This window comes from Heptranchias perlo, chromosome 38 (genome assembly GCF_035084215.1).
Source record: "Heptranchias perlo isolate sHepPer1 chromosome 38, sHepPer1.hap1, whole genome shotgun sequence".
NCBI classification, from domain to species: domain Eukaryota; kingdom Metazoa; phylum Chordata; class Chondrichthyes; order Hexanchiformes; family Hexanchidae; genus Heptranchias; species Heptranchias perlo.
In genome coordinates, this window is record NC_090362.1 from 5,353,222 (window position 1) to 5,365,471 (window position 12,250).

General features: G+C 47.1%; 1 protein-coding gene across 1 annotated transcript in view; it reads right to left on the minus strand.

Moving 5' to 3' along the window:
• Positions 1 to 7,486: 7,486 nt before the first annotated feature.
• cib2 (calcium and integrin binding family member 2) overlaps positions 7,487 to 12,250 on the minus strand; it is a 125,729-nt gene continuing 120,965 nt past the window's right edge. Inside the window, exon 6 of the mRNA XM_067973247.1 lies at positions 7,487 to 8,814. Within this exon, the coding sequence (XP_067829348.1) occupies positions 8,793 to 8,814 (22 nt within the window). The 3' untranslated portion in view covers positions 7,487 to 8,792. The remainder of the gene's footprint in view (positions 8,815 to 12,250) is intronic.

The following is a 12,250-nucleotide window of genomic DNA, read 5'->3' on the forward strand; positions in this document are numbered from 1 at the left end:
AGGAGAATTTTTTTACGCAATGAGTTGTTAGGATCTGCCTGAAAGGGTGGAGGAAGCAGATTCAGTGGCAACTTTTAAAAGGGAATTGGATATATACTTGAAGGGAAAAAATTTACAGGACGGTGGGGAATGAGCAGGGGAGTGGGACTAATTGGACAGCTCTTTCAAAGGGCCGGCACAGGCACGATGGGCCGAACGGCCTCTTTCTGTGCTGTATCATTTTATGGTGTCTAGCAATGTATTGAGTGGATCATGCAAGTAACGTTAAAAACTCTGAGCCCAGGAGGAGACTATTGTAGGCCACTCAGAGGGTGGTAGGTCTGTGGAATTTGCTGCCCCAGGAAGCTGTGGAAGCTACATCATTAGATAAATTTAAAACAGAAATAGACAGTTTCCTAGAAGTAAAGGGAATTAGGGGTTATGGGGAGCGGGCAGGAAATTGGACATGAAGCTGAGTTCAGATCGGTCAATGCCCTGTGGGTGGCGGAGAGGGCCCAGGGGCTATGTGGCCGGGTCCTGCTCCGACTTCTTGTGTTCTTTAGATTTGTGGTTGGGATCAGATCAGCCATGATCTTATTGAATGGCGGAGCAGGCTCGAGGGGCCGATTGGCCTACTCCTGCTCCAATTTCTTATGTTCTTATGTTCTTATGTTCTTACTGCCTGCGTGGAATCAGCCCTTCTGCTTACTCCTCAAATTAATGAGGGATCAGGGTTTGATCTAATAGAATGGTGGGACGGGCTCGAGGGGCTGAATGGCCTGCTCCTGATCCTAAGAAAAATGCTGCCATCACCTGGTTACGGAACCTCCCCGAATATTTCATATCTCTCTCCCACTTTGGGCGAGATAAATGTTAAATAAAACTGAAGGAGGGCGCAATCTTCAAAAATATTTTATAATTTAACGGTGTGGTTTCATTCTGTTTTTATCTCTATTTGTCTGCTTTTAGTGATTGCTCCAGGTTCCTTCCTTCATCGTCGCTGGGTCAAAATCCTGGAACTCCCTTCCTAACAGCACAGTGGGAGAACCTTCACCACACGGACTGCAGTGGTTCAAGAAGGCGGCTCACCACCACCTTCTCAAGGGGCAATTAGGGATGGGCAATAAATGCCGGCCTGGCCAGCGACGCCCACATCCCGTGAACGAATAATAAAGAAAGGTTGGAATGTGAATTTGGAGACTGTAAGAGATGGAACGTTAAAGTTTGCAAGAGTTAAAGATTCTGATTGTGCTCGCAGATGGATTTGTAGGTTTTCAGCTACTTACGTGTCCGGGAAGAGCAGTTGTTGAGAATTAAATGTTAAGATTGACACTTCAAATCACGGCGTTTTGTGCTGGCCCCACGGAGGCTGATAATTGTGTAGAATCCCATCTGTTCATGGGTAATCTCAGGACAAAGAAGATTCTCGGCCAACAATAGTTAATGAGGAAGTCAACTGCCCTGAAATTTAGAGGAAGGCGGGGAGGGAGCAGTGAGGGAGCGGGGGAGTGGAGGAGGGATCGAGGGAGCAGAGGAAGGAGAGGGGGAGTGGAGGAGGGATCAGAGAGTAGAGGAAGGAGAGGGGGAGCGGAGGAAGGAGCGAGGGAGCGGAGGAGGGAGCGGGGGAAAGTAGGAGGAAGCGGAGGAGGGAGCGGGGGAGAGGAGGAGGGAGCGGAGGAGGGAGCGGGTGAGAGGAGGGTGCGGGGGTGTGGAGGAGGGAGTGGGAGAGCAGAGGAGGGAACGAGGGAGTGGAGGAGGGATCAGAGAGTAGAGGAAGGAGAGGGGGAACGGAGGAAGGAGCGAGGGAGCGGAGGAGGGAGCGGGGGAAAGGAGGAGGAAGTGGAGGAGGGAGCAGGGGAGAGGAGGAGGAAGCAGAGGAGGGAGCGGGGGAGAGGAGGAGGAAGCGGAGGAGGGAGCGGGGGAGAGGAGGAGGAAGCGGAGGAGGGAGCGGGGGAGAGGAGGAGTGGAGGAGGGAGTGGAGAAGGCGGGTAGGGAGGGGGAAGGGAGCAGGGGAGTGGAGGAGGGAGCGGAGCGGAGGAGGAAGTGGGGGAGCGGAGGATGGAGTGGGGAATGGAGAAGGGAGCAGGAGAGGGAGCGGGGGAGCGGAGGAGGAAGTGGGGGAGCGGAGGATGGAGTGGGGAGCGGAGGAGGGAGCAGGGGAGGGAGCGGGGGAGCGGAGGAGTGGGCGGGGGAGGGAGTGGGACGGGAGCGGAGGAGGGGGCGGGGGAGTGGAGGAGAGAGCGCGGGAGCTGAGGAGGGTGCGCGGGGAACGGGGAAAACCCGCCATGTCGGGAACGCGGACGTTTTGCCGAATATAACGGCAGGACCTCATTAGAATTTTTTTCTTCCGTTTCCCGCCTGACTGCCGGCCAAATTGACACGGACCGGAAACCGGGCAGGAAAACCAGGAGGCCGCAGAGGGGGACCCGGCAATCCGGAGGGAGGGAGCTGCAGATTGGGGCTGGGGGAGGGGAGGCCGCCGATCACGACGGGGGACCGGGGTGGGGGGGGGAGAGGGAGGCCATGATCGGCAGAAGGGAGGCCGAAGGCTTCCTAGAGGGGCCAGTGGAAGCATTCCTGCTTCTCCTGGCCCACAGGGAGTGCTGTAAAAGATGGAGCCGGCTGCTCCCGCCTCCCGAGACCTGGGCAACGACCCTCTCCCGTCTGCGGTGGTGGATTAGGATTGTCTGCAGAGCGTGTGCGCTCCGAATGCTGCATTTACATCGCGACACAGCTGCCAGGAGTAATCTCCTTTGCCCAGTGCCCAGTTAGGAATTCTTGGGCCCCAGGGCATCAGAATATTCGGGGCCCCTCCCTCCCTGCTCCACCCTCCGGACCCATTGATACACAAGCCTGTAGCCAAATTCATGGCAAAATAGGCCCGGAGATTGTTCACGCACTGCATTGATAATCAAGTAAATCATAGCACAATGTACCTGGCTGGTGTGGAACTGATCCAGGAGTTGCGTGCAGTCTTCCTGCAACACGGTGAGTTTTACCGGGAGGGCCCCTATCTATGTGCGTTAATCCGCTCCTGTCTTCCTTAGCAGCACTGTAATGCACGAGGTACCACCAGCCTGCCTCAAGAGCTGGTCCCCCGCCCCCTCCTCCCAATGTCATGGGATACCAGCACTGGAGTTGATGCGATGGTAGATGCATCAAGCCATCTTTTCTTCAGGCCATTTCCAGCCCTGCCCGCTCTGCCACTCTCCAGGACCTGCCCAAAGGCCCACTGCTTCTGATGTAAAGAGAGGAGCATAGGAACAGGAGGAGGCCGTTCAGCCCCTCGAGCTTGTTCCGCCATTCAATTAGATCATGGCTGATCTGTCTCTTAACTCCACCTACCTGCCTTGGATCCATAACCCTTACTACCCTTACCTATCAAAAATCAATCAATCTCAGTTTTGACATTTTCAATTGACCCCCAGCCTCAACAGCTTTTTGGGGGAGAGAGTTCCAGATTTCCACTACCCTTTGTGTGAAGAAGTGCTTCCTGACATCACCCTTGAATGGCCTAGCTCTAATTTTAAGGTCATGCCCCCTTGTTTTGGACTCTCCCACCAGAGAAAATAGTTTCTCTCTATCTACCCTATCAAATCCTTTAATCATCTTAAACACCTCAATTAGATCACCCCTTAATCTTCTCTATTCAAGGGAATATAAGCCGAGTCTATGCAATCTGTCCTCATAATTTAACCCTTTTAGCCCCGGTATCATTCTGGTGAATCTGCACTGCACCCCCTCCAAGGCCAATATATCCTTCCTGAGATGCGGTGCCCAGAACTGAATGAAGTACTTGAGATAAGGTCTAACCAGTGGTTTAAGGAGGAATCCACAGCCACTGCTGACTTCAAAATCAAAATGAAAACTCGAATTCTCACCGACGGCTTCAAAACCCACATTTTGATTTTCACTGGAGACCGACGGGTCTCAGACAGTTCTTGTCGTCTGGGACACTGAAGATAGTTAATCTGCTGCAAACACAAGCAAGGAAATGTTCCCATTAAAAACCACAGAATTGAAAACTGTTCCATAAATCTTTCATTTAATGGATTTCACAATTCATTTACACTTCCTATTTTATGTTTAATGACTTTAGTAATTCATGTTTATCTGTGAGGTCCTGTGTCACAATTGGCCATATCCTGCTGAAGTGGGGCATCTCATTAATTAGACTTTATCCTGCACCCTTCAGCTCGAAAGTGTTTTGCACTGTAAGTTGCTGGACGTGCGAGCTGATAACCACAGGGCAAGGGAAACAGGGCATCTGGGACCTTAGTCAACATTGGGACCAACAGACTCCTTAATTTAAGGATTGAGAAAGACGGAGAAGGAAATAAGATGAATTAGAGTCAAATCAGATACAGAAAGAGAAACAAAGGGAGGGAAAGATTGGATTAAGAGCGAGAGAAAAAAAGAGACAGAAAGGAAACGTAAGAAAAAAACATTAAAAAATGTTAAATATGCCTTTTTAAAAATATCTAACAAGAATTTACAACATGCAGGAATGAGATTGAACAGTTTAAATCGTTATCTTTCTGGGCTGGACAGGTTTATTAGTATTGCATTAACAATTATCACGTCATTAAAAGAGTACTTATGTTATTAATTATGAGCAATTAATTTCTGCGGCAAGTTTAATGGTTAATTGATGTGCAAGCCCAGCAAGTTCTTAAAAGTAACGGAGAGGCTAAGGGTGAGATGCTGATTGTGCGAAGCTAATGGCGTAAATTGACCAGCAAGTCCTGGAGAGTCCCAACTCACGGTGTATCTCTTCATCCCCTGAACTTGCTGGCCGATTTGCGCAGTAATAACAGCGTGTGTCGTTAACACGCGTTATTCTGCAATGAAGATTTGTCTTATTATGTCGCCACGCGCAGGCAATGGAAGAAGCAAAGTGAGGCTTCAAAGCAGAGGCTAAATAATCCGCCTTGTATTGGGGTTGTGGGAGTGGAGTACAGCTCGCCCTGTGACTAACAGGCGGGGAATAACAGTGTACAGGAGTTATTCTCAGGTTTTATTGTGCTGAGACTAAGCATCAGCTGTCAAACAGCCAATCCAGTTGCTATGTTTTTCTGTTGGGAATAAATGAAAGACTTTGTAAAGTCCATTCGTCAAAAGGTGCTGCAGCTTGAACACAGAACATGGGGCTGGTATATTGTGAGTTTAATTCCTGTATGTACCTATACATGATATACTGTGAGCTTAGTACTTACATCAACAACAACAACTTGCATTTATATAGTGCCTTTAACATAGTAGAATGTCTCATGCCAACCTATACATTATATAGCGTGAGCTTAGAGCTTGTATGTGCCTACATGTGATACATTGTGAGTTTAGTACTTGTATATACCTATATGTGATACATTGTGAGTTTAGTACTTGTATATACCTATATGTGATACATTGTGAGTTTAGTACTTTTATGTATCTATATGTGATATATTATGAGTTTCGCACTTGTATTTGCCTACATCGGATATATTGTGAGTTTACTAATTGCATCAACCTACAGGTGATATATTGTGAGCTTAGTACTTGTATGAATCTGTGAGTGATAATTTTGGGAGAGTTCACAGTTGGAACAATGAGCGATGTCCGACCTTGGCATACCTGGTGAGCTCATTGAATTTTTTCCAGTACTGCAGTCAGGTCCTTGTGTAAATGCTGCTGGATGTGAACTGGTTGGTAACCTGTTGCCAAGCATAATCCCCATCTCACCATGGGACCTGGCGTCCACCGCCTCTCTCCCAGGAATTTTTTTCCTTGGGACTGAAGTGATTGTCCATCGACAAAGTATCAGTGAAGCAATTGTTTTCCCTCCTGGTCGGTAGAACATTGTCCCCCAGCACTGATCAGTCAGCACGGGTCGGTCAATGAACCAATCATATAGCGTGGGACAGACAGCAGAGGTCAGGAGGGGTCAGTCGGCAGGGGTCAGTCAGTACCTGTCAATCAGCAGAGGTCAGTCAGTGGGGGTCAATCAGCAGGGGTCAGTCAGTGGGGGTCAATCAGCAGGGGTCAGTCAGTGGGGGTCAGTCAGCGGGGGTCAGTCAGCGGGGTCAGGCAGCGGGGGTCAGGCAGCAGGGGCCTACTTAGAGGCTACTTTTGAAGTTATACTTTCAGTCACACCACATCAGTATTCTGCCCAGATGTTTCACTTACCTGGCTTAGAGACAAATTTCAATTGAGGGAGAAAGGAGTGAGCGAATGTGTGGTTATTCTGTTGCTCTACAGAGACGTTATTAGCTTATTCCATTCCTGCCTGTCACCTTGAGAATTCTAGAGGTCCACCAATGAGTGAATGAAAATCATTCATTCTGAAAGACGTGGAAATGAGATTATTCACTGAGTTGGCAGTTCAGGCCAGGAGATGTGGATAATTATCTGCACCAAAAGCTCGTCATTTAAGGTTTAAATCATTTCAATTGAAGAGAAAATGTCTTTATGCCCTGTTTAATTTGCTTGTTCAGTGGAGTCCATCCATCCTCACATAAAACCCATGTATGTTTTGACAATGTCATCACTTTCTGAAAAGCTTCTAATATATCCTGTACTGTACCTTGCTGAGTCACAGCATCCACTGCTCCAGGAGAGTGGAAAGGTGAATGAAGAAAGAACTTGCATTTATCTAGCGCCTTTCATGACCTCAGGACGTCCCAATGTGCTTTAGAGCCAATGAAGTGTAGTCACTGTTGTAATGTAGGAAATGCAGCAGCCAATTTGCGCACAGCAAGATTCCACAGACAGCAATGTGATGATGATAATCTCTGTTTTTTTAGTGATGTTGGTTGAAGTTTAAATATTGGTCAGGACACTGGGGAGAACTCCCCTGCCCTTCTTCCAAATAGGCCATGGGATCTTTTACATCCACCCGAGAGGGCAGACGAGGCCTCAGTTTAATGTCTCATCTGAAAGACGGCACCTCCAACAGTGCAGCACTGGGAGAGTCAGCCTAGATTTTATGCTCAAGTCTCTGGAGTGGGTTTTGAATCCACCACCTTCTGACTTCACGAGCCAAGATTGCTACCCACTGACGCCACAGATCAGTACGTCACTGATCTGTCCTAAATGCTGCAGAACGGAGCCAGGCGAGACTGTTGTCTGGGTTGCTATTGTACCTTAATTTTAAAAAAACTGCTCGAACTTTGCAGGGTTACACTCCAGGACGTTTCATCAAAAGGAGACCACTCGGCCCATCATGCCAGCCCATTGAGCTCTTCAACCTAGAGTTGCATTCGCCCTCTTTAAATACAGTTCTCTTTTAATTGACGTAAGGCAGGAAAATTCCCTGATGTCGTGCTCCTGGTGGAGAGCCTCCCTCGGGGGAGTGTGGCTCACAGGCTATAATAAACTGATTCTCTGACTCTGGAATAGAAGACGTCCATTCTGCTTGCTAATTCTGCTTAGGCTGGACCTCTTCTTGAGGTAGAGTGTACGATGCACAGTTAAGGACAGCGATGTAATAAATAACACTGTCCAAGAACACAGCTTGAGCTGTTGGTTTGCTTTCAATTATTTATTAAGACAACAAGCAACGGAAAAGCCATATATTCAAAATATACTCAGAAGTTTTCGACGAGGAGAGATACTGGAAAAGGAGAGATGGGTGGACATCGACTGCTTACATTCAGTTGCAACAAACGAAACCAAAAAATCCAAAGAGTATTCAAACAGAAAAGCAATAAACGCCAAACTGGGATTCTCCAAGGGAGAATAAGTCCAAGCAGAGTAATGACAGAGCCCTTCCATTGACTGTATTACAGTTACATGATTGTCATTGTGCTCCAGCTACCTCACCGATACTGGAATATAAAAATGGGAAAGAAGCAAGGGGAGAAAAGGTCACATTCATGCGTTTTTATGATCAAGATTGCATAGCTGTTAAAGAAATGGTCTTCAGTCTCTTCTTGGTACTGGTGCTGCACCTTATATCACCGTTAGCCACGCCAGCTAATCAAAATCCATCCAAACCCCCCCACTACACCATCTGCTGAATAACCATTGCAAGCACAAGGAGTAGAAAACTGGCCCTGTCACAGCAACCAAATCAATGTGTTCCTGCAATAGGTCCACTGAGAGTTGCTTTATGTGTCATTGGGTTTTTACGGGAAGTATAAAAGAGGAAATAAAGGGATCAAGTTTTTACACACAGTCCGGGATATATCTGTAAAGAGGATTTGCCAGAACTGGCGAGTGTGTCTTTAAGGAGGGATGAGGTGGGTTTGCTCCTCAGTACATCATTCAATAAACAACCGTGAATGAAAGTTAATACTTTAGACATCTGCAGCAAGCAATTACAAAACAGTGGAGAAATAGAAATGTTTCCTTGGAACCCAGGTAAAGGAGAAATGCGCCATTGCCTCTCTTGATAGAAAATACTGACTTAAAGAGGTTTTAGCCCTAGGAATTCGCCTGTGCTTCCTTTAATGTATACTATCAGCACCTTTCATTTTCACCGTCTGTCCTCCTCCAGTGGGAAAATTCTACAATAAACTTCTGGAACATGTTGCCAGATGTTCTGGAACATCCATGTCCATCGTCACCGGTTACACAGGGCTCCGATCATCAAATCTCTGAGCTGAGAGTAAGGATGCTCGACATATCAGCGATCCAGCCAGGCCCCTGCTCGGTCAGACAGACAAGTAGGAGAGTCACCCAACTCTTTTTCCCTCTGCTCCAATGGGCTCGAGGTCCAACCATTCTGCAGTCCACACACAAAGGGTTCAAGAGGTCATGGCCTCAGAGGACAGCCAGCCCTCCATCTCACGCGTACCCGTCTCATTGTATGCCTGTTCGGTCAGTGTTCTTCAGATCCTAATGTGGAAAGTGCTGGAGAAATAAAAGAGAAAGAAAATGTAACTGAATAAAGAACTCAAATTTTAAATCACATTTGTTTCTTTATAAATAAACTCCCCCTCCCTCCACGCCTTAACAATCCCTCCTTCATATGAAAGGGGATCATTATGATTGGAAATCTATTGGCATCTTTACGAGTTTGGGTCTGATATATTCTCGGTCAGTCACTCCCTCATGTGGTCTAAGCATCTACTTTTTTTCTAATAGAAGTTGATTTTCATGGCCCTCCATCTACTTGTGCGGTCGCAGGAACTAGGAGGGAAACAATGAAACTCCCCTGAGATCTGGACCAGGTTCTCCGTGTCTTCCGCACATGTACTCCGTTGAAGATGGGCCGAATTAGCATTGGGTGTGGCGCAGTTTGGTCTGAATTGTAAGAGGTTTTCTTTCACAATGGGTAAAACATGCAGAACGCTGAGATCAATGTGAGATCCAATTGGTACAACTTCTGTCTGTGCACTGCTACAGAAATAAAGAACTTACAAACACTCATCCATTCTAGTCTAGTCTTTCATCATTTTTGCACTCACCAAGGCTTCTTCGACAGCACCTCCCAAACCCGCGACCTCTACCACCTAGAAGGACAAGAGCAGCAGGCACATGGGAGCAACACCACCTGCACGTTCCCCTCCAAGTCACACACCATCCCGACTTGGAAATATATCGCCGTTCCTTCATCGTCGCTGGGTCAAAATCCTGGAACTCCCTTCCTAACAGCACTGTGGGAGAACCTTCACCACACGGACTGCAGCGGTTCAAGAAGGCGGCTTACCATCACCTTCTCAAGGGCAATTAGGGATGGGCAATAAATGCCGGCCTTGCCAGCGACGCCCACATCCCATGAACGAATAAAAAAAAATTAAGAAAATATTCCGATTTGTCTTTCTTGGATCCAAAATGGATTACCTTACAGTATAGTGTCTCTCTAACTTATCTCTCTCTCTCTATTTCTGACGGTTTCAGATCGACTACACAATTGGAAGACAGACTGAGAAAAACCTTTCATTAAAAAAAAAATGACCAGCACAAACAAAATTTAAATTTGTTACTTAAGCAGAAAAAGAGCTGCCAATAAAACAGAATTCGACAGAAAACACACAGGATGCTTGTATTTGAATTGAATGGCTTGAGCTCACCCTCGGACATCTATAGATATCATTCAGTTTCTATTTTGAAGTCATATATTCTGCCCTAATTTTATATAATAGTTTGATTTCATTACATAGCAAAACTTAAGGCAATTTGGGAAGCACAGAAGTAGTGTTGTTTGGGTATGGGAGTACAGGCTGAGGAGCTGGGAGGTGCAAAACCAAAAGCACTACAGCGCCACCACTGCCAGGAGGGTGGAATTACAGCATGACAAGTTTACATAGACAGTTTCCATTATAAATGTGGACATAAGAATTTATGATGGATAAGTTGACACAGGAGTACGGTTTTATAGACAAAAAGTACCTGCAGACATAATATTATTCATAAACTATATAGATATAGATGGATTATTCCTGTTAACCATTAGCCCGCTATGGAAAAGTTTCCATTGTGCATTTGTTATAGAGAAAAGTAATCTCAGGTAAAGTATTTCTCACAGACAGTCTCTTAACATAACAATGATGCAACATTGAGGGCCAGTGAACTCACACCATATTTTTGCTTTTACTGTAAGGAGAAAGTTTTTAAACTAGTCCAAAAGTACGAGGAAGCTGATTAAACAGCAGTTCCCCTATTAAACATGGAGGTACAGCAAGCAATTGGCCGTTATTGCAAGAAGGTTGGAGCATAAGAGTAAGGAAGTCTTACTACAATTATACAGGGCTTTGGTGAGACCTCACCTGTAGTACTGTGTACAGTTTATCTAAGGCAGGATATACTCGCCTTAGAGGCGGTGCAACAGAGGTTCACTAGATAAATTCCTGGGATGAGAGGGCTGTTCTATGAGAAGAGGTTGAGTTGAATGGGCCTATACTCTCTGGAGTTTAGAAGAATGAGAGGTGATCTCATGGAAACATATAAGACTCTGTGGGAGCTTGATAGGGTAGATGCTGAGAAATTGTTTCCCCTGGCTGGAGAGTCTAGAACTAGGGGGCAGAGTCTCAGGATAAGGGGTTGGCCATTTAATACTGAGATGAGGAGGCTGCATTTTGGAATTCTCTACCCCAGAGGGCTGTGGATGCTGAGCCATTGAGTATATTCAAGGTTGAGATCGATAGATTTTTGGACTCTAGGGGAATCAAGGGATATGGGGATCGGCAGGAAAGTGGAGTTGAGGTCGAAGATCAGCCATGATCTGATTGAATGGTGGAGCAGGCTCGAGGGGCCGTATGGCCTACTCCTGCTCCTATTTCTTATGTTCTTATGTTCTTATAACTCAGGGCACTGCAGCTTCGAATGTGCTGCCAAGTCAACCCTCTCACATCATCGGGCTCAATAACTCCTCCTGGTCAATTTGTGCTGATTTCAGCTCTCTGATTCAAGCATCAGCCAACAAATATATAATGGGAAGCAAAGAAAAGGTTTTATAACTATTTTTTCAAAAGGGTCCCAACACTAACACCCTCCCTCCGCCCCTCTTTTTCTCTCTCTCTCTCCCTCACTTTCTCTCTCTCCCTCTTTCTCTCTCTCCCTCACTCTCTCTCTCCCTCACTCTCTCTCTGCTTCTCTTTCCCTCTTTTCCTCCTGCTCTGTCTTCCTCTTTTTCTCTGTCACTGCCTGTCTCTGCCTGTCTCTCCCTCTCTCTCTCCCTCTCTGTCCCTCCCTCTCTCCTCTTCTCTCTCTCTCCTCCCTCTCTCACTCTTTCTCCCTCCCTCCCCTCTCTCTCTCTCTCTTTCCCCCTCCCGTCTCTTTATCTCTCCCTCTTTTTCTATCTCCCTCTCTTTCCCTCTCCCTCTCTTTCTCCCCTTCTCTATGTCCCTTCTATCTCTCTCTGTGTCCCTCCATCTCTATCTCTTTCCCTCCCTCTCTCTCTGTCACTGTCTGTCTCTATCTGTCTCTCTCTCTGTCCATCCTTCTCTCCTCTCACTTCCTCTCCTTCCCTCCCTCTCTCTCATTCTCTCTCTCCTCTCTCTCTCCCTCCCTCTCTTCTCTCTCCTCCCTCTCTCTCCCTCCCTCCCCTCGCTCTCTCTCTGTCCCATCCCTCTGTCTCTCTCTCTGTTTCCCCCCTCTGTCTGTCTCTCTCTCTCCTTCTCTTTCTATCTCTCTCTCTTTCCCTCTCCTTCCATCTCTCTCTTCCCCTCTCTCTGTCCCTCTCTCTCTGTGTCCCTCCATCTCCATCTCTCTCCCTCCCTCTCTCTCTGTCTGTCTTTTTCTGTCCCTCCATCTCCATCTCTCTTCCTCCCTCTCTCTCTGTCTCTCTCTGTGCCCCTCCATCTCCATCTCTCTCCCTCCCTCTCTCTCTGTCTGTCTCTCTCGT